This window comes from Brachyistius frenatus, unplaced genomic scaffold (genome assembly GCF_029030835.1).
Source record: "Brachyistius frenatus isolate BFR_SWC_R1_liver_20210118 unplaced genomic scaffold, ASM2903083v1 Contig_128, whole genome shotgun sequence".
Taxonomy (NCBI): Eukaryota; Metazoa; Chordata; class Actinopteri; family Embiotocidae; genus Brachyistius; species Brachyistius frenatus.
The window spans coordinates 456,259-480,941 of NW_027210727.1; the positions used below are offsets into that span (position 1 = coordinate 456,259).

At 43.3% G+C, this 24,683-nt stretch overlaps 2 protein-coding genes across 5 annotated transcripts in view; one reads left to right on the top strand and one right to left on the bottom strand.

Annotated features, from left to right (window-relative positions):
• Positions 1 to 1,330: 1,330 nt before the first annotated feature.
• Positions 1,331 to 7,899, bottom strand: ubxn2a (UBX domain protein 2A). Of its 3 annotated transcripts, XM_069714213.1 has the most exons (7): positions 7,776 to 7,899; positions 7,366 to 7,428; positions 6,733 to 6,844; positions 6,136 to 6,245; positions 4,494 to 4,631; positions 3,885 to 4,046; positions 1,331 to 3,146 (listed from the first exon to the last, which is right to left on the bottom strand). In XM_069714213.1, the coding sequence occupies exons 2-7, from the start codon at positions 7,407 to 7,409 to the stop codon at positions 2,963 to 2,965; spliced, it is 750 nt and encodes a 249-aa protein (XP_069570314.1). In that variant the 5' UTR covers positions 7,410 to 7,428; positions 7,776 to 7,899; the 3' UTR covers positions 1,331 to 2,962. The 3 variants fall into 3 exon arrangements, with proteins under 3 accessions (XP_069570314.1, XP_069570315.1, XP_069570316.1); XM_069714214.1 differs by lacking the exon at positions 7,366 to 7,428; XM_069714215.1 differs by lacking the exons at positions 6,733 to 6,844; positions 7,366 to 7,428; positions 7,776 to 7,899 and adding an exon at positions 4,722 to 4,895 and having other exon boundaries at positions 6,136 to 6,189.
• Positions 7,900 to 10,742: 2,843 nt separating this feature from the next.
• atad2b (ATPase family AAA domain containing 2B) overlaps positions 10,743 to 24,683 on the top strand; it is a 61,493-nt gene continuing 47,552 nt past the window's right edge. For both annotated transcript variants that reach the window (XM_069714192.1, XM_069714191.1), the window contains exons 1-19: positions 10,743 to 11,182; positions 13,034 to 13,200; positions 13,550 to 13,581; positions 13,700 to 13,847; positions 15,109 to 15,208; positions 15,295 to 15,424; positions 15,626 to 15,766; positions 15,934 to 16,009; positions 16,184 to 16,285; positions 16,528 to 16,639; positions 16,819 to 16,934; positions 17,318 to 17,492; positions 17,751 to 17,839; positions 19,898 to 20,057; positions 21,148 to 21,238; positions 21,362 to 21,673; positions 22,314 to 22,464; positions 24,012 to 24,198; positions 24,322 to 24,507. In XM_069714192.1, coding sequence (XP_069570293.1) covers positions 11,084 to 11,182; positions 13,034 to 13,200; positions 13,550 to 13,581; positions 13,700 to 13,847; positions 15,109 to 15,208; positions 15,295 to 15,424; positions 15,626 to 15,766; positions 15,934 to 16,009; positions 16,184 to 16,285; positions 16,528 to 16,639; positions 16,819 to 16,934; positions 17,318 to 17,492; positions 17,751 to 17,839; positions 19,898 to 20,057; positions 21,148 to 21,238; positions 21,362 to 21,673; positions 22,314 to 22,464; positions 24,012 to 24,198; positions 24,322 to 24,507 — 2,574 coding nt within the window. In that variant the 5' untranslated portion in view covers positions 10,743 to 11,083. The remainder of the gene's footprint in view (positions 11,183 to 13,033; positions 13,201 to 13,549; positions 13,582 to 13,699; positions 13,848 to 15,108; positions 15,209 to 15,294; positions 15,425 to 15,625; positions 15,767 to 15,933; positions 16,010 to 16,183; positions 16,286 to 16,527; positions 16,640 to 16,818; positions 16,935 to 17,317; positions 17,493 to 17,750; positions 17,840 to 19,897; positions 20,058 to 21,147; positions 21,239 to 21,361; positions 21,674 to 22,313; positions 22,465 to 24,011; positions 24,199 to 24,321; positions 24,508 to 24,683) is intronic.

Genomic DNA, 24,683 nt, shown 5'->3' on the forward strand with positions numbered 1-24,683 from the left:
AAAACAGAATAAGCTTTCTTGTCTGCCTGGGGAATGTGTTATAGTTCTACACACATAGGTTATGTTATTTCTCTTTTTAAGCTTTGATTTATGATATATTGAGCCTTTTTTATTTTCCCAAAAAACACTTTTCATAAGCTGCTATTTGAGATGCTCCCTCTCCACAGTAAGCCTGACAACAAACATGTCATGGAGACCTAAGCTGCTGAACCCAGACCTCTCCATAAATTCCATGTATGCAAACTCCTCTACCAAAACCGCATTATTGACAGCGACAGAGGCACCACCGCAGAAGGGTCAGGCATATGACCTGCATTAGAATGAGTATGTTTCTGATAATGCGTGAAGAGGAATGTACAAAATGAAAGGTTGGCGGCTGCACGAGTAAAAGGTTCATTCAGAGAGGAAACGCGGGAGTTAAGGGGAAAGTTATTCCCTGCATGCTTAGCCTTATTAAATATGTAGCACAAAGGAAATGTGCTCTCTTTTACTCTTTAGCCAGACCCCTTCTGGCTGCCGACCAAGTGATGCACACGGCCTCCACATTCACGTAACAACAACTAAATGTGCAGTGTGGAATCACAGAGTCAGAGAGGACAAAACATTTCTGCTGCTGAGTTTTTCTTCCCCTGACCTTGACTGCCCTAAGGCTTGTCAGCTCTTCTCCCTCAGCCATGAGAAAATACAACCCCACCCCCCCCTTGCCTCCCTTTAAATATTGAAGATGGATAATGGTGTTCGCCTTCTTCCAGTGGCACAGGCAGAAACCTTGGTAGACAGAGAAGCAGCACACGCATGTCCTCTCACATGCCGAGAAACACAAGAAGATTCAACAGTCAAAAACAAAAAAGACCGAGCAGGAATTCAACTTAACTTCACCCCATCTGAATGGGAGGTTTGTCTCCGGTTTTGGCCTCGCATTAAAATTCTGTTAAGTCAACCGCTGATTTCTACTACAAGTCACTTTATACCATCAAACACATGCTTTTCATACAAACTGTTTTAACAAGCTCCACTGTGAAGTCTTCGTTCCTCAACAATAGACCCTCCCCTCCCTCCCTGCTTAATCTAAATCCCCATTAAATCTCTAACGACTGTGCAGATGTTGTGTTGGCCTACAACATGAAATAATGTGCACCAACACTGCTGCCATAATCACCATGATAATCCTGAGTACCTGAGCTGCTGGATGCCTTCATTATCAGATATCTGTCAGCAGTATTCACATGACACTTCGGTATTAGTGATCAGCAGATCAAATCAAAGCAATCACTTTTAGTAGATATAAAAAACAACAACAACAACATTGTTTTGAAATGAAACATATGCATAACTTTAAGGAGGGTTTTTATTATATTATACTTGGATCTGTGATATGTCCTTTAATGACCTGTTTAAATAAAACAACACATTTTATATGACCTTTTATATCACAATAATGTGCAAACAAAAACATCATGTGTTTATTATATATTATTGTAAACTTAAAATATCAGGCTCTTATGCATACTTTAAGTAGTGCAGAAAAAATGGTGATCTCACTTTGGGAAGACTTGGTTGGTTGGTTGGTGGTATGTGTGTGCGTGTGAGGGAGGGAGGGAAGGGGGGGGGGTAACATGTGGCAGACCAACAGATGGGCGCACACGGTTGACCATCTGCATGGGTGACAGCAGTGGCTTGCCTTTACACTTTTTCCTGCAGTTAGGTTTTGTTTTGCTTTTCCATAGAGATCTGTTGGCAGGTAAACACCGTCCTCCAGAGGAAGACGACAAAGTAAACATTGACTATAGTACCTCAATTGGACTCGGCCAGACTCCTTTTTGGTACCAGGTACTTTTCTGGATTTCATTATTCTATTGCTGATAGTAGCCCATTTCACGGCAAAACTTGTAATACACCCGTATGTTCCCTACAGGTTTGCATCACTTCTGCGTGGAAAAAAACACATGGTATGTTCAGGAAAACCAAAGTACGTGATTAGGTTTAGTAAAAAACCAGATAGTTATGGTTTAGGCCCTAAAACTACTTGGTTAGGGTGAGGAAAAGATTTCTTCAAGGACATCCATGTTGCCTTCTCACAGTCTCCTGAGTCAAAGTCCAGGGTTTGATCAATCCAACCATCTCGAACTTTACTTGGACTTTAGCACTTTTGTATTTTGTCAAATGAACCCGGTTGCGTGACCTTTGTACATGACGTCCTTCTTCGGCTCTCTCCTTTGTGTGTATACTTTTCATGCTCGGGAGAGGCAAACAATGACACTGACATGGCATCTTCTATTGGACCTACTTGTATATGACATGGTTTGGCTTGAAACTGGGTTGTACTCCCCCAGTGTTTATGGTTGTCAGTGACGCCACATTAAACTATGTCATCTTTGAAACAGCACACTCACACTTGATGGATCCTACCATCGGCAACCAAACAGACGGCACCTCCTCAGATGAGCACAGTGTGCTTTTGCGAGTTGTCCATTGAACAATTTATTTTTTATTTTTATAATTTTGCGCTCACTATGGTAACTTGGCTATCAGGTTTGTGCAGGGTGTCCCGTATCCTATAATGATTACGCAATAACGTAAAGATTCTCTTTGACCAATCAGTGGGGTGCTGTGTTTTCATGCCGCCTTTTAGAATCAGCTCAGCTTGTTTAGAACCTCAACGGAGGCGATACCAAAAAAGTACCAGGTGCCAGGTACTATCTGGAGCTTTTTTTTTTTTAGTGGAACAAAAAAAAGGAGACCAGCGTCAAGTCCAGCCGTACTATGCATTGGAAAAGCGGCATTAGACTGTAGCTAATCCCACACAGAGACGGTACAGGGAAATGATTGTTAAATACAGCACAAACAGTTGAATAGAGAAAAACAGAAGTTATAGGAGGCCTTGAGAAAGCTATCAGGGGGGTGGTGATGAGTTAGTGAGGAGAAAAGGGGGCGTGCTGTGTGACTTAAGGAGCCCTGTTGGTCAGGAGTGTCCAAAAGGTGCCTGTGTGTTCAGGGGTCTCTGGACGATTACGGCGTTGGCCAAATCCGCCTCTTCCAGGCTCAATTCTTTGTCGGTGAGCTCTCGGAAAGGAAGCGACGTCGTCAGGACGAAAGGTGGGGAACTCCTCTGGCATCGCGCTACGAAATCTTGAACATCAGCGATCCTGGAAGAGATGTATAAATAAAAGATCAGAAAAGAAGAGTGGAATAAAAAAAAAAAAACATAATAAAGACAGGAATATTCCCCACTGAACATGTCTGCTCCTATTTAGCAGCAAAGTATTCCCAGCCAAATACTCTACTCCCTATTGTGACACGTGATTTCTCTCTGAAGCACCACACGAGTAACATCATCTATTATTAACAATGACCCGGCATATACAAGCAGTCCTATGGCGGCCCTACTCATCACCCACCGAGGCTGGCTGAAGGTTGGAGGGGTTCAGTCCTCTCTATCTTTCAGCTACTAACCCTGTTATATAAATGCTGCATCAGAGTTACGCAATCCCTCTCTGGGGATTTTATAGATCCACACCGTTGCTACATCTCAGATTATGTTTTTCTGCAGCCCCATGCACTGTGGCGGGGGGATATAACATGCACTGTGCCTTCAGCCTTCAAACTCCAGCGCACTAGAACAAAGCATTACATAATCCTAAAGCCCCCCTCACCACCAACACCACCACCACCCCCACCTCCCGAGCTACGATAAAACAAAAATATTTTTGTCATCCCTTGAACTACTTCTTGCTGCGCTGCTTGAGATTACGGGATATACAGGCTGCACAGGAGCAGAGAGTGTCGAGATCAGAACAGTCACTCTGTCTGAATATGCAGATTTTACTTGATGCTGTCAAACTCACAGATGTGGTGAATTTCAGCCCTGACATTGCGATACATACCGGTGTGATAGGTTAAACCGCTGCACCAATCTCGTGCCATCGGCCAACCAGATCTGCAGGGAGGTAACAGGAAGGGCGTGGTCTAGTGTTACCATGGGAATAGGAGGAGATTCGCCGTCCTCGTGCACAGATGGTGACCTGGCCACTACTCTGGGTGCAACACTGGGGATGGACAGGAATAAATAAGCGATTAACCACCAGAATCAAAGTGTGCACAGTACGGGCATTGTGAATTTGATCATTTTGATAACTGCTGGGCGTCAGCAGAAAAAAAAATCTCATGCTAAACATTTTTCAGACTCTCTGGACAAGTTAATATTCATGCAGTGATGTGGTGGAAATGTTGGGCTGACTGTTTGCTTGGTCAGATTTGCTGGTAGGTTTTGGATATCTGGATTTAGAGGGACACCTAGTGGTGTAAAATAATATGGTAGTAGTAGTATGATAGTCTTGAAACTTGAGACTACTACTGGAAAACAATAATACCAGCTCACCAAGTAATTGTAGTAGTTATTCATGATTTTATGATAATAATTACATGTTTTTATGTAAACTGAGAAAGGTCAAATTAATGCATGTATGCAATACTTCACAGGAACAATCTCACACCTCCCAAGTCGGTATCCTCGGCCACTGAAGGGGTGAAAGGCCTTCTTCTTGCGAACATAATTTTCCTCAGTCAGATCCTCCACGCTGATCTCCAGCTCCTCCTCCTCTGCTCGGCTCTCCCACTCTGCCGGAAGCTCCCTGGGACAGAGGAAAGATCCCGTTTGAAATCGATTCAGATTGATCAATATGACAAATGAGCTGCACTAATGAGGTTCATGCTTTATCTACCTTAGGTCACCTGGGTTATTGCCTGTGGGAGGGACATCTTTACTGTTAATTTTCTCCTGGGGAGACTGATGGAGTTTGATTATAAGCTCAAGGAAGGAATCGAAGCATGCAATCCAGACTGTGAGCATTTGGACACACATCCTCCAGCTTTACATCCACATCAAATAAACTGCGCTGGGAGATAAAAAAAAAAAAAAAAAAAAAAAACCTTTAAATACAAATTGGCTAAATTGCAAGGGATGAAAAGAATTTGGACACTTGGCTCCCGAATGCTCCTTCATTAGCTTTGTGTCATTTTAACATTGGTTCAAAAGAGCTCAAATGTGTCTCAGAGTTGAGACACATTTAAGAGCTACCATTTCGATTGAGGGGGAGTTATCTGTCAACATGAGCAGTAAAGAGTTCACCATGGAAATAAAGAAGATAACAATAAAGCTCGAAAAGAATACAGGAAAAGTAGAAAATGGCAAACAACCTGGGAGACCAACAACCACAAGTCCAAAAAAAAATCATATGCCTAGTAAAGAAAAATGCTTTCATTTACACAGTGTATTATTGTGAGCCAGTCTGAAAGCTTTATGATCATTCTCCTGTTCGCTTGCACTCGGACGTAAGATGCTGGCTGTGATGAACAGGTGCGGACAGGATTGTAATGTTACCTTTCTGAACTGTGAACTAGTAGGTAGGTGGGTAGGTAGGTAGGTAGGTATATACTTTATTAATCCCCGAGGGGAATTTTTTTTAGTAGTAACTAACAGAGAGAAAGAAAGGCAGAGAAGGGGTGTTGAAACTCAACTTTGTTTGTATTTTTATTTCAAATGTGATTCTCTTATATTTTGTGGTTTTCCAGTGACATCTATGTTACCCTGTAGTTTTTGTGAGTGGAATCAATAAAGTATGAACCCGTGCCAGCAGTCACAGATGAATGGGTCAGTGGGTTTAACTAGTCTTAAACTCGCATTCTTTAAAATCACAGCATGTGCACATCTCCCAAAAAATAAGACTGTACTATAATTAAAAGTTTTTTTTTTTATGTGACTTAACATTTATTAACAGTGATGGTATCAATAAATCTGTATTACAGATTACAGTGGCTTGTCCAAAGCCAGCAGAAATGCCTAGAGATGAAGACAATAAAAAACAAAGTAAATAATAAGAACAATGTTTTGCCATTTGATTTTCATTGGCCAGACAACTATATATGTGTTGCAATATCAGTTTATTGCCTTAACCCTCCCCTCTTGTCAGTGTGAAGAGAATATGTGAGGCTGTTGTGCACTTGTTGAAGTACTTGGTAGGTCTCTCAATCAAAGCGAAAGATATGATGCTCCTTTTCTGCTTTAAGGCAGCAAAATCTTACCTAACACAACTTCAAAACTCTTGAGGATATTCTGGCTCAGACAATTAGACTCACCCTCTTTTAATGGCATCCAGGAAGTCTTGGTTCTCCGGTATGGAGTAGCTACGAAAGTCCTCATCATTTACAGAGAAGCCATCCTTCCACAGCCTCACCACCATCTCCACCTGGAATGAAGGCAGAAATTAATGAACGAACCCTGATCAGCTTGGGACAGCAGCCACACGACTGTTAACCTCAGTGGGTTAGTAAGCACATAGTGTAGCTAGAATGTAACTGGAGCCTGACCATGTCACCTGACTTTTAAAATGTCAGGGTGATGGATGTTACTACATGAAAATGTCATTCAACTGCTTTTAAGTTCATGGATTTATATTGTATATTATATTATTATAGCATGCATATAATTTCAGAACATTTGTGACTTCTTTCACGTTCAACTTCTACCATCTTCTTTCTGAGGATTTTGGCTATTTAAAACATCTAAATACATTTAATACATTTAGCATTGTGTCTGAATACAGTTAATTATTCCTTTTTTTTCTAAGACTATGAGCTCATGAATATGTTTTCTCCATGTTAATAACACAAAAAATATGCATTGTTTTCCTTGCTGGTTTAGATATATTGCTCTTCAGATTTAGTGGGGGTGACCTTTGAGGTCCCCGCGGGGTCGTAACAGATCTTCTCCACCTCATCGAGGAGGTCTTCGACCGAGAAGCTACGCCTCATTGGAGCCTCCTCTTCATTTTCCTCACGGACAACCCTGAAGGAAAAAGAGAAAAGTGATATTTACTCATCACATGTCTTATTGAATTTCTCCTGCAGTCACAGGGCATATTATCCACAACTACACTATGGTACGAAAATAGCAAATGGTCTGCACTTGTATAGCGCTTTATCACCTTTACAGTCTCAAAGCGTTTTTAACACAGTTTTCCTTTCATACACTAATGAGACTGAGCTGACATGCAAGGTGCTGCCATCAGGCATACATTCAGGAGGCAACATGGGGTTCAGTGTCTTGCCCAAGGACACTTAGGCATGTGGACAGGAGGAGGAGGAACTGGGGATCAAACCACCAACCTTCTGATTAGTGGGCAACCCACTCTAGCATCTGAGCCTCAGCCACCTCAGTCCCAAACCTTTCAAAATAAGAGTCTAAACCACTGTCTTGACATATTGCTTCCTAATTCTAGATGTTTACACATTATACTGTTCGCCACTCTATTTAAATATAAAGGATTTTAAAGAAAGATCATTTGTAACCAATTTATTGAGACTTACCATTGTTCGTCTTTCTCACCCCCCATACTGTCAATCTCTTTCATGACACTCTTTGTTTTCCATCTAGGAAAACGACACATTGTAAATGGGCCTGTCACAGTTTTAAAAGCATGCACAATAAAATGGGGTTACATTTATTTTCTCAACGGTCAATTTAATCAGCTCAAATCGCGTCTGTCCGGTATGTTATAGTACTCCCCAAAAAAATAAAAAATAAAGGTTAAGGTGACCGATAAATAACTCGCAGCCTGTAGCGTTAGCGTGAATTATTATGCAAGTGGGCGTCAGAAAGCAATGGACGCGCCAACGGACCCGTTCATGATCAAAACATTGCCTGTACGCACACATATACACACAGCGGAGGTTTGTAAGCATGCGGGTATTAAGGGAAAGATCAAATACTGATTTACCAGTCCGTGTTGTGTCGGTTAATCCTGGGCTACACATCTGCAGCCAGAAGTTTTCGGCCAGCGGCTCTTCTGCTGAGCAATGGGTGTGACGTAACAGTGCCGTAAATCCGCGCCTGATGTCGCAATGGTTGTGTACTGCTAAACTCGGCACCTCTTCTTCCACATAAAATGTATGATACAGTATTAAGTGGCATGGATACCTGATATTATCTCTCTCTCTCTCTCTCTATATATATATATATATATATATATCTATGTATATATATATCTATGTATGTATAATCAAATTACACGTAATATATATATATATTTTTAAATGTACATAAATGGAAGTGAGAAATGTATTAAATTTAAAAGAAAATAGTGTGTCACAGTTACTGAAGATTCTTGGTTATTCATGAAATATAAACAAGGTGTCCCTCCGCATTTATGATTGTACGAAAAAGACATGCTTGAAAAAATAAATAAATAAATAAATAAACACACCACTGTTTCAATACAAGATCATACATCTGCCAATAAGAGGATTGGGTTGCCCCATAAAACACCGAACGGTAGACTGCCATGTGAAAAATACATTTAAAGGATCTTGAATAATCCACAATTCATCTTTTCACGCAAAAATGCTTTTATTCTTGCACATCCAATGGAATTTTATGCTTGAGGGATGCGTTACATCACTACTAGCAGGTTGAATGGTGGAGACACTGTCATAAACACACAGTGTGTTTTAACTTTTTACAATTAAATTGTTTCCAGGCAGCGGGGGGATCAAGTGGACATCGCCATGACTACTACTGACCACTCAGTGCAAATAATCTGGCAATGAGAGAACAAATATACTGTCAGTGGATTGATACTCAGTGAACAGTGCAGACTGAAGAGCTTGATTTTATCCAAAAGATTAAAATTCAAAACAGTACAATAAAAAAAATAAAAATAATAAAATCAGTTTGTGTTTTAAAATTACATTTGAAAGTAGATCCGTTTTTTTTTTTTATGTGTTGGGGATGCTCATTTTATTCTCACATTTGGATCACAGATTGCATCTTTATACAGTTCAAAATGAACATAAATATTAAAAAGCAAAAACAAAAACAAATGTTTTGGACTGTGCTTTTTTTTTTCTTCTTTCCCTTTTAACCATAGCTGACCAAAACTGTGAAACAGATGGCGTTGCACAGTTGCATCTGCCATCAAGCCAGAAATAGAGCAGGCAACACACAACATTTAATTTTTACTTGCGGGTACACAAAAGATATGAAGTGCATGGTAGGATGCTGTGCTGACTCCACCACAGGGAGATGATTTAATCAGTGTCTAAGACTCCATGCTTTCAGGTCACAATCCATTCCACAATTTAACAATGAATAAAATCCAGTCTATTTTGGATTCAGGTTTGCGAATAGATTTTGTCGGCAGTAGTAGTAATTAAGCGTTTTGTTATCATTTCTAATGTCCATGTTTTATGTGGCTGAATAATTTCGATCAGGCACAGATCATCGACATGCCGACCACAACTTGAACCCACTTCTGTAGGAGAGCGGATGACGGCATACGATACGAGCTATAATGAAATGCAGCGGGCTTTAAAACGCAGTATTTTGTTGAAGATCAAACCTGCGCTTGAAGCCTGTTTGGCTTCTGTTGTCCTACAAAACAGCAGCGTGTAGTTGGGTCACACTTCGCCTGTCTGAGTTGTTAACAGCGCCACCAAACAGGGATTTTTCCCTCCGAGAGGAAAAAGGAAAAAACAAACTGAAAACAGATTTGTGGATTTTTCATGCAGGGCTTTTACTTGTAATGGAGTAACTATATTTAGGTTGCCGTATTGGGACTTTTACTTAATTTAAGGAACTGAATACTTCTTCCACCACTGGCTTTAGTGCGAGAAGAAACTTATCGCATCCCCAGAGTTCACTGGATCGTGTTCCTCCTGAAAACCAACATGTTTGTAGGAACTATTCCTGTCCTTGTAATATTCATAAAGTATCGATACACCATGTTTGTGGGAGGAACACAGCAGTCAGCACAAATAATTACACCTGCCAGGCAGACCCAGAGAGAGAGAGGGAGGGAGAGGGGGAGAGAGACTGGGAGGGAGAGAGAGAGGGGGAGAGAGAGAGGGAGAGAGACAAGAGAGAGAGACAGGGAGGGGGAGAGAGAGAGAGAGAGCTAGAAGAGAGAGAGACACACACAGCCAGCGGGAGGGAGCGAGAGAGAGAGAGAGAGAGAGAGAGAGAGAGAGAGAGAGAGGGAGAGGGAGAGAGAGAGAGAGAGACACATGGGGAGAGGGAGAGAGAGAGAGAGAGAGACACATGGGGAGAGGGAGAGAGAGTGAGAGACACACAGGGGGAGGAGGGAGACCCAGAAGAGAGAGAGACACACACAGCGGGAGGGAGAGAGACACATGTGGAGGGAGAGCGAGAGAGAGAGAGACACACACACACACACACACACACACACACACACACACACACACACACACACACACACAGGGGGAGGGAGAGAGAGAGAGAGAGACCAGGAGGGGGAGAGAGACGGGGAGGGAGAGAGAGAGAGCTAGAAGAGAGAGAGACACACACAGCCAGCGGGAGGGAGCGAGAGAGAGAGAGAGAGAGAGAGAGACACACATGGGGAGAGGGCGAGAGAGAGAGAGACACATGGGGAGAGGGAGAGAGAGAGAGAGACACACAGGGGGAGGAGGGAGACCCAGAAGAGAGAGAGACACACACAGCGGGAGGGAGAGAGAGACACATGTGGAGGGAGAGCGAGAGAGAGAGACACACACACACACACACACACAGGGAGAGAGAGAGAGAGAGAGAGAGACAGGGGGCGGGAGAAAGAGACACAGGGGGAAGAGAGAGAGAGACGGGGAGGGAGAGAGAGAGCGCGCAAGAAAGAGAGAGCAAGAGAGACAGGGGAGAGAGAGAGAGAGACACAGGGGGGAGAGAGAGAGAGAGAGCGAGCAAGAGAGACAGGGGGAGGGAGAGAGCGAGAGAGAGCAAGAGAGACAGGGGGAGGGAGAGAGCGAGAGAGAGAGAGAGCAAGAGAGACAGGGGGAGGGAGAGAGCGAGAGAGAGAGAGAGCAAGAGAGACAGGGGGAGGGAGAGAGCGAGAGAGAGAGAGAGCAAGAGAGACAGGGGGAGGGAGAGAGCGAGAGAGAGAGAGAGCAAGAGAGACAGGGGGAGGGAGAGAGCGAGAGAGAGAGAGAAATGGCGCCTCGATGCTGCGCTCACTGAGCCAGTGTTTGGAGCCGGCAAGAGAGATTCAGTAAGGGCAGACAAAAGGAAAAACAAAAAAACATGGTGAACACCAGGAAAAGCTCACGGACGGTGAGCGGTCCCTTCATCTCCTCGAGGACGAGGTCGTCGTCGAAAACCGAGCGAAACTCGGAGGAACATGTAAGCCGGTTTCTTTTTCTCTGCCGGCGAGCTAGCTGGCTCCGCTAGCCGGCTAGGTAGCCGTAGCCGTGGCCTCAAGGTGCTCCACACAGACCCGTCTCCCTCCCGGCGAAGCGCGAGCAGCGCGGACCCTTCGCCGCCCCGCTCAGTCCCGCGGGCACCCAATAAAAGACTTGAAAGAAGCGGCTCGTCCGCGTGTCATTCGCCCTGAACGCGTCGCCCCGGCTGTCAAATGACCAAAGCTAGCGACATTGAACTCCTCCGGCTAGCTCCCAAGTTGAGTTCCCTTTGTGTTGTTTTTTTTTTTTTTTTTTTTTTTTTCTTCTTTTTGTGGGGGGGTTATTTCAGCCCGGCTCACTTCGTTTCACCGTCGGTCACCAGAAAAACGAGCCTCCCCCCCCCCTTCCCTCCCCCCTCCTCCCCCCCCCCCCTTTTTTTTTTGGGAAAAGACAACCGGGCTCTTTCGACACGAGGCAACCGGCGCGTCCCGTCGTCCCCGGACGTATCGGCGTTGTTGTTGTTGTTGTTGTTTTTCTTTCTTTCTTCCTCAAAACGCGAGGAGATAAAGCGATAGTCGGAGAGCTAGCTGTCGGAGCTAGCTCTCCGACAGCTAGTGGGGGGAAGGGAGTCTCAGGTTCACAACAGTTGGCTGGCCCGGGTCCCGTATTTAGAGCGAGTCTGAACTGGGTGAACTTTCTGTGGTTAAATACTCCAAAAAAGACCCACGTACGATTGTAACAATGCGGATTTTAAACATACACACACACACACACACACAGACAACGTCATATCGACTTGATCTAGATCTACTTCTCGGTAGCTTTAGTTTGAACTCTGATCGTCTGAAACCCACAAACTGTCTTGACAGTCTTTTGTCTCAAAATGTAAACATTGAGATTACGCGTGGCAGGAGGGGAGGTGGGGGGGGGGGGGGGGTAGGGGGGTGTCAGTGTTTCCGCGTCATTTACGATGATCAGATCATTTATTGATATCCATTAGCACGTCCGTGAGTTTTTAATGGCTTGTTTGGCGGGTGCTCATACTTTTTTGCAAAATTGTGGTTCAAGAAATTCCGGTCCTCCCTGGCTCGACTTGAGCCAGGCTGACTGATGACGACACGTGATCATGCGAATTGTGAATGAGAGGCTCATAAACTTGACACTTGACTATTTTCAAACAAATTAAACCAGATTGCCAAGAATTCAGATTGATTTTAGAAACCGGACGACCAACCCCTTTTGCTCAGTTTGCTTCATGTTGATTGAACTTGTGATTTAGTCAACTAGCCATTTGTTTTTGCGAAAAAATGATCCAAATGAGGAAATGATTTCAAGATGGACCCCCTGAGACCCCCCCTTCATTTGTTCCCTGTTAGTACACCCTGCCCTTTTCGATCATCGCAGACAGTCAGACAAACCCTTCTACCGGCATCGCAGACAGTTGCCTATGACAACAGTGAGATACGCGCTCATATCAGCAGGGAAGTTATGCTGTGAAGGGCGTGAGCATCAAGGGCATATGTCTGCTTGGTGGCTGTGATTTAGAGACTACATTGAGGAGTTGGGTACAAGGTGTCTCATCATAATACTCTATTCTGGTTTTGCCATTTGGAGCTCTTGCTTTCCTCTGTCCTTGAATTCTTTTATCTTGTCACGGATTTGGTTTTCACTTAAATATTCTGATTTTCTGCACCGATCGACACGGTAAATGTTTATGCAGATATTTGCTGTCTTAGTATTTGGCATGCTCTTTTTTCCTTTCCTTTCCTCTGCTGCCCTGACTGTTTGTCATTCTGGCATCCTCTCCGTCTTCCTCTCTGAAGTTGCTGTGTCGTGTGTGTTTGTTCAACAGAAGGAACCCAGCAGTGATGCGAGCAGCCCCAGCAGCCCACGGTTGGCGCCCCCTTCCAAGCGGAAGCGGCGGCAGGCTGCCTCTGAGCCGAGCTCCAGCGATACCTCTCCGTCCCCTCAGACTAAGGGCCAGCGGGTCAGCTGGGACATTCCCACCTACCGCACCAGGTCAGCTGTTGGACTTTGTTTCATTCATAAGTGTTTCCACGTGAAGCGGCGCATAATGTGTCGAACAAGGATGGACAAGTACATTACCGGCATGGTCTAGTAGATCGAGTTGCATCAAAGTTATTTACTTTGTTTGTGTGTTAATGCAAAGACAAAACGAGCCACAGTTGGTCTAGATTTCTGTTTGTTGTTACTCGCTGTCAAGTCAGAGCTCATTCTTTTCATGTCATGTTTTGCAACCAGTAGGACAAGATAACTTAAACCTGCGCTCATAAACAGTATTATAAGATTAACTATAGTCCCTTGTGCAGCTGTTATACATACCCTCATTTTGTTGTTCTGTTTCTAGGCTATCCTCTCGCATAATGCAAAATGGGCACGGTAATGCAATTCTTTTTAATCTTTCATCTTTATTTTGTTTTTTTTTAAAAGCATGTGGATTTGGGAAGCATACCAACAAACACCTAATCTCCATTTAATGTTTTGTTTGATGCTGCAGCCCATATGAGTCACCGGAATGAGGAGAGTGGAGGGGGAGATCACGCTCGTATGAACGGCCATGTGGAGCTGAAGAGGAGCTGTCGGGTGAAGAAGAGCCAATTCGAGCACCTCAACCAGAGCCTGCTGTTTGACCAGCTGGTCAACAGGTAGCTGACAGTTGCTCTACTGACACAGTTCCTTGCAATACCGCTTTAAACAGAGGGGGGAGCAGGAAGTATGAACGACCAACTCAATTGGAACATACTCTATGTCTTTATATTTGAGAAAAGTATGAGAAATCAAAAAAGCTGATTTTATTTTTTTACTAAATATGATTAGGTTGCTCGGATTTCTGAGGTTTTGGTATGGTGTTGAAACATGCTGGAGTTTGAAATGAAACATGAATCAGGTTATCAGTCTGTGAGGTGTAAAATGTTTATATCTATTTTTGTTGAGTAGTTTATACAGTTTTTGATCACTGCAACAAGAGCTGTGGTTGCATGCACACTTTTTTCATCCAGACCTAAGATTTTATGGTAATCTGTTGACACGATGTGATCATAACAGCTGTGTGACATGTGACATGGGATGAATACATTACAAGTTTGATTGCCTTTTTTTTTTCCCCCACCTGCCTTCTGCAAAGACCCGTTTCTACTCTGCTTCTGATTGGCTCGGACCCTGATATTCTTACCGTAAACATCTCACCAAAATAACAACAAAGACCACGAGTACCAGCTAATCAGAGCCAGAGTTGGGAGATATTTATCATTGGTTTAGCGCTGCGTTTGACATTTTTGTGTTGCTCTTAATCAATGCAATCTGTCTAATGTTGTTTAGCTCTCAAAGAAATGTGTTCAAATCCAGCTCAGCTCTGGTCCTATTCCGTTGTGAAGTAGTCAGTTTTCGGAAGTGGAGGAGAAACTTGCGTCCACTTACATTTACCTAAAGATGGAGGGCAGACGCAGAAATAACACGGACAGGAAGTAATCAGTTGCATTGTGTACAGTTTTTTCTTTCGGTTTTTGAAAAGGTTTAAACGGCTCCTCTTTAAACGATTCAGATTTCAATCTGTTTGGGCATGTTTATTCTTAATTAAATGTTTATATGGCGCTTTTTTTTTTATTCTACTTGAGCTTTTAGCTATTTTTAATCAGAAAATTAGGCTTCATGTAAACGTTGCCATTGAAGTTGCGTATCCTGTTCACAAGTATGGGTACACCCTCAAACTTGAAATGAGTCACTCTCTTTTGAGATTCAGATGCGAGAGGAGAGAGACAACATAGCACAGTTTTGGGCAGTGACATTTTGGTTGAGACACAGTTAGATGATCATAAACTGGACCTTTCTCAGACAAAGACATTTACTCAGGTGGTGCTTCTTTTTTTTTTTTTTTTAAGATGTCAGATGTGTGTCTGTGTGTTGCAGCACTGCTGAGGCTGTTCTCCAGGAAATGGACAACATCAGCAGCATCAGGCAGAACCGTGAGGTGGAGCGGCTTCGCATGTGGACTGGAGAAACTGTGGAGGTAAGTGTAGTCAGAGCTTGAAAAGCCCCACTGCCCAGTGATGAAAGGCGATCACAAGGGATAGCACTAAGGCTCTTATGTTTCAGGAAAACATGGACATGTACTCCCGGGTGAAACGCAGGAAATCCATGCGTAGGAGCACTTTCAACATACCCACCCACCACAAAGTCCTGAGCAAAACTGAGCAGGAGGAGGAAGAGGAGGAAGGGACGGAAGGTCAGTTTCCTACTAATGTTCTACTAATGAATCACTGCATCAAGGGAATGATCATGAAAACTTAATGAAGCAGCTTATCTTGAACTGAATTAATCAAAACTAAAAAAACAAACAAAACAAAACAAAAAACGTTACAATGATTGCTTAGTGTACTTTGGTGGAATATTTTAAATCTCATTCTTGGGACTGTTCTCATTGCAGAATCTCACGGTGAGGAAGAGGAGGAGGATGCAGAAGATGACGATGAAGGGGATGAAGCAGAGGAAGCGGGAGAAGAAAACGACAGGCCGTACAACCTGAGGCAGCGTAAGACGGTGCAGAGATATGAGGCACCACCTATTGGTAATTACTGCCTTTTTTTTTTTTTCTCTAAACAACCATCGCATATACATTTTGTCCATTTATGTTACATTTGTTGTTCATTTATCGAATGAAGTTTTTCTCTGTTTAATTATATTTTTCAAGGCTTGTTGTGTAACCAACAGTGATTTTGTGTGTTACTTTCTCAGAGCCAGTGAACAGGAAACAGAGCAACCCCTCACTTTTTGACACCCACAGATCCCCAGCAAGGAGAAGCCATATAAGGTGGGTGGAAATTTATGGAAAATCCCAAATCATACGCTAAACGTGCCACATCATGTCATCCTTAAGCAGATTTTTCAGTTATACGATTAATGGACGATGAGCTGGGGTTTTAAAATGGTGAACGTAACAGTGGAGCGATGAAATACTGAATCTGGATTGTGCCCCCCCCTCCAGAGTGAAGAAACATGCCATTCACAGCAGTGACACCACCTCGTCTTCTGATGAAGAGCGGTTCGAGCGAAGAAAAAGCAAGAGCATGACCCGGGCCAGGAACAGGTGTCGACTGCTGCTTTCTTCCCTCTACCTTTAATCTTCCTCTTTTGTAGTGTGCTGAAGAACAGAGATTTAGGACTGTTGGGAGCTGTAGCTGTCGCCATTGTGTTACCCTTGTGTGTAGTTTTAAAGACATACTGTCAAGCCACGTCGGAAAAATCGTTCTAGTTGATCTCCAGACAGCCGACGAGCATCCTGGCTCTTTAGGATGTAATTACTTATTTGAGCTTCATTTGTTTGGACAGATGTTTGCCCATGAACTTAACTGCAGAGGACCTGGCTAGCGGAGTGTTGCGGGATCGGGTGAAAGTGGGTGCAAGCTTGGCTGATGTGGACCCCATGAACCTGGACAACTCAGTGAGTGGAAATACTAATAAATACCACAAACCTGCAAAGCAGCACAGTTACAAGTTGGATGTGGGTCCCAATGAAAAATATACACTTTCAAATGGAGGTTTTGAATGATACCTATCAGTACATTTTCTCGCCACACAAAGAGACTAAAGAGAATTAAAATGCATGTCTGCTCTCTTCAGGTGAGATTTGACAGTGTGGGTGGCCTCAGTAATCACATCCAGTCACTAAAGGAGATGGTGGTGTTCCCTCTGCTTTATCCTGAGATCTTTGAGAAATTCAAGATTCAGCCTCCCAGGTGAGAAGAACTCGCTTAACACTTTATTTGGTTTTAATTTGTGCTGTATTTTTTGACGAAACAAAAAAGTATGTTCACATATCCACTTCTATGATGATAATATCTGTGTTTGTCTTGCACAAATGGAAAATAAAGGATGTATGGAGCATTTCCTAATAAGCCAGGCCGACTCACTAACTGAAGTAGATGTAGACAAGTTTGTTAAGGCTTAACAAAGAGGATAGAATTTAAGCAAACAGGAATATAACAAACGTGAATGCTTGAAAATGAAATATTGATAAACCACAGGAGGAAATTTTCCCTCGTGTAGAGCTATTCAAGAGGTTACACTTTACAATTATCCAGCTAACACTGGTCCCATTTCCTCTCTCCTCTCCTTTCAGGGGGTGTTTGTTCTACGGCCCACCAGGGACAGGAAAGACCCTGGTTGCACGGGCGCTTGCCAACGAGTGCAGCCAGGGAGACAGGAAGGTTTCCTTCTTCATGAGAAAGGGAGCCGACTGCCTCAGCAAGTGGGTCGGGGAATCAGAACGGCAGCTACGCCTGCTCTTTGACCAGGTGAGCCACTGACGCAGCACTCTGCCGTGATCAAAAGCAATTTTTGGACAATAAATATGGCTTCAGTCACTTGACCTGAATTGACTGTGTAAAAATAGAATTTGTTGCTGATAGAATATTTATAGTTCTTGCATTTCTTGTATAAAACAAAGAAGTGAAAACCAGACGACTCGACTGTTATAATTATTTCATTTCATTCAGCCTTAAGCTTTTTTGGATGTGGACTTTGACCTTTGTTTTGTGTATGCTTTTGAATAGGCTTACCTGATGAGGCCATCCATTATTTTCTTTGATGAGATTGATGGTTTGGCTCCCGTTCGCTCCAGCAGGCAAGACCAGATACACAGGTAAATCTGTAATGTGGCTGTAAACCTCAAAACAAACAAGGTGCAGCTGTCGTATACATGTTCATCCTTTAAACATACCGGTGCCTCCAACACAGTCCTCTGTGAAACTGCACATATAATCAGAGTGGCTGTGGACAGCCTCAGCAGCAGTTGGTTAGTGGCATATGTCTATAATAATCAAAGTGGAAATGACAATTTTCAGTTACCTCATGGAATCGAGTTACTCAGACTCGAGCCATCTTCGACCCATAAAATTATCTTTTATGTTCCTTCTTAAACTGGCACAGAATTGGCAGCTCCAAGATTTATAAAAAACAACAACAACAACAACAAAAAAACAACATTCCACTGCTGTACAAATACAGGCATGAACGAGACCAAATTGTGTCAGCTTTTAATTAGCTGAACATTGGCATACACGTGTGCAGTTTGAAATTGTTGCCTGTTTTTATTTTGGTTGCCAATAGGTGGAGTAAGTCCAATAACTGCTGGCATTGCAGTTTTGATTGTAAATGAAATTGGCTGGAACTAGTATTTGGATGCTTATCGTCTGTAACAGTTGAGTCCTTATTTGTTTGTTCGTTTGGTACCAGGTAACACTGTTAGTGGAAGTGCAAAGAATTTCACATCTGATTTAGACCGTTTCATGTGAACTGTGAGTGAGGAGATATCCTATTATGCAATCACAGCTTGCAGCTGATTCTTTGCTAAAGCGACTGCCATGTAGAAAATCAGATATTTGTAACTGAAGTGCGACACGATAATTCTGGACAACAGTTTATTCAAAACAAGAAATGCGTGTATGCTTTATAGATGCTCTCCTCGTTCAATCACGCTGAGTAAATACAGGCATAAAGCTATTGTCAACAGGGGAAAAGAACAGTTGATATTTTTGTCCAACAATGTTTTGCTCAGAATGTGTGTTTGATAGATAAGTCTGAGTACTATTTGCAGAAACAAGGCCTTGTTTGTTTGGTCATTACTGGCTCATGAGTTGCGTCAATGTTTTTTCAGTCTCAAATAGTATTTGTGCTCTTTGTGTGTGTTTATTTTTTGTATGGTTTTGCAACACTGTGTAGTGTTTCCCACAGGTTGAGAATTTGCTGGTGGTGGGTGGCGCTGTGTGTGACTGATATGCATGCAGAGACTTATGCCTTTAGGGAGGGGGTTGGGGGTGAAGGGGGGGCTTATCCAGCTGCGCACAGACCTGTAGTTTGGGAAGAGGGAAATATGGCTTTCCCCTCCACGTCTTATTGATAGTAACATAAGACTAGGTTCAACGTTCAAAAGTAGGTCATGGCTCTACCGTATATGAAACGCTTCAGGGCTTTTAATTTGAAACAGAAGTGGTGGCTTTTGGTCGGCTAATGGTGTAACTTTTTAACAGACATTCACTTTCCAGTTTCTCTCCTCTCTTCTGCTCTCTCTGTGTGTTTCATGGAGAGCAGAGCACAGTCAACGCTACGCACGCACGCACGCACGCACACACACACACACACACACACACACACACACACACACACACACACACACACACACACACACACGCACACACACAGAGTGACGCAGAGGAGACGCGATATTTTACTTGATTGACGACAGCTACACTCGTTCCATGACTGTAAGTGCAATGAAAGTGTAATAAAACAAGGCAAGATTAATTTATTAGCAGACAGGTTTCAACCCCAGACGTTCATCGTCTCGTAATAGCAGAATGAACTAGTACGTGAGGGATGGAGCGGGAGGAGATTGTTCCATGGTTAATTGATTGTGGATGGCGTCATGCCCAGATAAGAAAATAATAAAAAAAAATGCTACAACAGGTCGGCAAATACACTTGAGAGGTCAGTAATATAGCTGGACGGCCCACCCAAGTTAAGTCTATGTGTGGGACACACTGCTCTATGTGCAAATTTGATTTTGTTCTCACTGTATAACTGTCGAGTGATCAATTCCGGCAGTTTATGTTATTGGCAAGTTTTTTTTTTGGTGAAAGCTTTGATATAGCTGAATTCTGAATACCACAGCGTGTAAAACAGTCTTTTTCTTTTTGGCCAGTTCTATTGTGTCCACTCTGCTGGCTTTAATGGACGGCTTGGACAGTCGAGGGGAGATAGTGGTCATTGGTGCTACAAACAGACTTGACTCTATCGACCCTGCACTCAGGAGGCCTGGACGCTTTGACCGGGAGTTTCTGTTCAGCCTGCCCGACAAGAAGGTGAGTTGGAGGGAAAAGTCAATAAGGTGTACAGTGCACCTATGTTCATGGACACAATCGTCCCCATGGCACCAAGTCTTGTTTTTCCCTGCACTTGGAAATACTTTTGATGTTTTTTCATTGCAGGAATGTTAATGTTTCAATGTTGATGTACAGAATCTGTATCTCCCTTGGTGAATACTAAATCACAGCATGCAGTATTCTATATAAAGATTATCTACGCCGCAAACAGTGTTGTACCCACGCACACCTAGCTAGAGACACAGATTAATACAGAAGTAATTCGTCTTTTCCCTCACAAGTCCTGCAACAAAATTAGTACAGGTTTCTTTTGTTTTATCGTTTTGACTCAAGAAGCAAGTGGCAAAGCATATGCTAATTAAAATTCTATTTTAGAAGAGTTATTGTTTTCCAGATCTGATTGCTTTAATCTTTGCACTTTGGGGGAGGGCTTGTACATTTTTCTGCAGAGCGTAAAACATTGTTACACGTGAGTAATTGTGACAGTGAATGACAGAAACAGCTCAGTGTAGGTGACTCCTCCCCACCGAGCCTGCCTCATGGGTCGACTTGCTTCGTTTGTCCAACAGTGGGATTATTGGTAATCGAAGCCTAATCTCCAAGCTGTTGCTGGCTGCTCACCAGTAGTGTGCTCTGGCTGATGAAAATCCTTATGTCAATACACCTTCGAGTTGATCTACGTTGTGGTATTACCTAGCCTCGACAGATGTATGAAATCTCGCTCAGTGGTGTCTTTTGAATAGAAAAGGGAGATGTGATGAAAGATGATGAAATCTCGTGCTCTTGATTCGCGACAAAGATCACTTTGTTCTTAATACCTCATCATCAAAGCAGAGTCCTGTGGAGACATCGCAGTGAATCGGAGGGCGTAGCTTTAGCAAACCCTTCGTTTCAACTCACTTGGTTCTATTTTGATCTTTCTCAAGGTGTCTGTTCTCACTAGTGAAGTGAGACATGGCTTAATTTATAGTGTAGTTTCCTGTTTGCATACCTTCATGTAATTACTCTTCTGATTTTGTTTTTCCTTGTCTTTTGCTTTATTCACCCCAAATACTAATTTTTTTTTTAGGCCAGAAAGCAGATTTTGGAGATTCACACAAGGGACTGGAATCCCAGATTGGCTGAGCCATTTGTAGATGAACTTGCAGAAAAATGTGTCGGTAAGAGTGATGTTTATTGTGTAAGATTGTATGTTATGTGGAATGTTGAATTCGGCAAGTCACCAAAACCTGCAGCCATCAATTAATTATTGCCTAACCTTTGTTAATCTGCTTTACTCCCAGGCTACTGTGGTGCTGATATCAAAGCACTTTGCACAGAGGCAGCCTTGGTGGCGTTGCGCCGCCGCTACCCCCAGATCTATGGCAGCAGCATCAAACTGAAGCTGGATGTCACATCCATTGTCCTGGGGCCTGGCGACTTCAACAAGGCAATGAGGACAATTGTCCCCGCCTCCCACCGAGCTCTGGCTCCCCCGGGCCGAACCCTGTCCCCCGCCCTCAGGCCCCTGCTGGCCAATTCTTTCTCCTTGGTGCTGAAAAGTCTGCTCCGAGTCTTCCCCCATGCTCAGTGTACTGACAGGGACAACACACATGGTAGGGATCTGGAACCCAGGCACTTCTGGGCTCAGCTCTATCATGTTGTTTTCACTCTCCAGGTGCTGGTTGTTGCCTCTCCCACTGTGATTCTTGCTCTTTTCTATCTTTGCCACCTGTCTCACTTGTTGCTTTGTTTATCCTGTTGGCACTTTGTAGCATTTGATTATCTCCTTCCCTTTTCCCAACTTCATTACCAAAATGCTTCATATTGCTCTCACACACTGAACATCACCACAATCTGTGGTGGAACATCCCCCCCGGTGTATGCAGAGGTGATAGCACAGAGATGGGATAACTAGTCATCCTGTGAGGACTTTATTAACTCTAGCGTACTCGTGTCAGCAGCTTAGTGATTACAGCAGATTGGGCTCAATGCAGCACTTGACTGAATAGAGAAGTTGTACTTCTCACAACCAATAATGTTATTAAATTCCCAGGTTCATGTTAAATCTCACATTATAAGCAAGCTCTCTTTTTTTATGCATCATTAATGTCAGTGATAGGGTCACTTTGACAATCAAACTTAATAGAAACCAACTTTTCCATCCATTTGCCACAATTGTTCTGAATGGTGTCCGGGAACACGAGTTGCTACATATATGCATGCTCGTATAATTAGTGCTCCTCTGTGTGCTAGGCGGTGACAATCATCTGTTTGAAGAGGACTTGTACAGCGACGATGACAATGAGGACGGCTCTGCTTCCATCTATGAAGTCCAGCCTGCTGCATCCCCAAAGAGTCTGCTCCCCTCTTCTGCAATGCACAGACCCTTCCTCCAGTTCTCCTCGTGAGTTCTCGCATCGTTTTTTGGGGGGGAATTGTGCATAGTCCCTGGTGGCTAATTACACCACGTTTACAAAAACAAGTAAGGTAGTCGTAAGTGGTTGTTGTGACAAAGTGAGAATGAGTGCATGCCCTGTCATGCGGTATGTTACTAAGACAACATGTCAAGTATGATGTGTAAAACAGTACTTGGAATGCATTCAGGCCATAAACCTTCATTGCATATTCAGACACTGATGTTGCATGCTGATAAATAATTACTTTTTGTTTGTGCTAGCAAGGTGCCACATCTGCCCTCTTCAGTGTTACTGGTTTTCATTTTAGCCATTTGATTAGTGACTAATACAGCTTTAATGTGCCTAAGAAAACTCCAGTTACATCTTCCATCTTTTCATAGAAGTTATCAAAAAATGAGAATGTATAATCGCAGAAGTGAGCAACAAAGAAAACTCATTGGCTCCACATGCAGAATTTGTAGAGATCTTCAGCTGTGGAGTCAAAAGGGCAAAATCAGAGGAGAGGATGAAAGGTAAAAGACATTTCTCAAGACATAATTACATTTGCAGCTTCCTTTCAGAAAGGGAGAGAGGTGAGATAACTGAATTGTTGATCTATAGCTTTTCATTTACTTTAACCGTTTGTTGATTAACCTATGAAATTTATCAAGCTTTCAGTCTGCGAGACTTTGCCTGAGTTATGTGCGAGTTCAACAAAAAAAAAAAAAAAAAAAAGCCTCTTAAGGCTCGTGTGTAAATCTATAAAGGATTTACTGGATGGTCAACCAGCAGCAGAAGAAATAGCACCTACTGCTGTGAGTGCTGGTCAAACATTTGTGCTGCGGTGGAGGCTCACAGAAACTTTTAGGAGTTCCGCAGACGTCCTGTAGGTGAGAATACAGATAAAATATGGGAGAAATAATGTATCGAGATGAAGGAAAGAGATACAAAGTCATTTCTGCCTTGATGTGCTATCCTGCAAAACGCAGACTAGAATTATTGGGATCGTGTACATAAACTTTCAAAAACATTACTGAGCTGTTGCAAACAGGTGAATGTCCACGTGAAGGCGTCACTGCTACATAATACTGTTGAAGTTGGACGTTTGCTCAAACTTGCTATGTGTTCATGTAGCTCGTTCTTTCCTTTATTTTTTTTTTTTTTTTGCCCTCCTACTGCATCACTTGAGTGCAGGGATACTTTTATTTTTTTTAGTCGCTTGAATTCATAGCTATTCAAATGAGATAATGCCCATATTTATTGTTCTCTGATTGCTCTTTGTTCTTGGGATGTTTCACACTAGATTTGTGCTGGTGTTAACACGTACTGAGTTGCGTTCGCAGTAAGTCTCGTCACTACATTTGCATTAAACATGCATTTATAGCGGAACACTTGCAGGGTTGAGGTATCAGCCGTTCAGAGCAAGTAATCAAAACTAAGAAGGAAACAATGGGGTTTCTGCTGTGACAATGGATTTGGAATACAGGAAGACTGCTGCTCTGCGTTCATATGGTGACGGATAGTATTTTAACTATGAACTCCCATCTACTTCCAGCTCCGCCCTCCAGCACCCCACAGCATACCGGCCTCGTCTGCTGCTGGCGGGGGCCCCAGGCGCAGGACAGAGCTCCCACTTGGCCCCTGCCTTGCTGCACCACCTGGACAAGCTACCAGTGCACCGCCTGGACTTGCCCACTCTGTACTCCGTCAGCGCCAAGACGCCAGAGGAGTCCTGCGCTCAGGTAACACGCACACAGACGCTGCCGAGCTGGAGGTTGAAGTTTACCAACAACAAGCAACTTAACAGCTTTTACAACTCCATTCAGATTTAAGTAACGATGTGTGCTTGACCGTTGTGGTTGTAGGTTTTCCGGGAGGCCCGCCGGAGCGTGCCCAGCGTGGTGTACATGCCACACATCTCCGAGTGGTGGGATACAGTGAGCGACACTGTGAAGAGCACCTTCCTCACCCTGCTGCAGGATGTGCCCTCGTTCAGCCCCGTCCTGGTTCTCGCCACTGCTGAGACTCACTACACAAAGCTGTCAGATGAGGTAGGACCACAGCATATATACAAACACACACCTGACCTGACATCTTCACAGTAACCCGGAGGCCTGCCCCGTGTTTTTTTTTTTAGTAATTGCATATTTCTGTTTCTGTGTGTGAGAGGAGCAGTTTAACCCAATGTCCTTTTTTATATGGTATTGAATCCCAAGAATTTTTCATT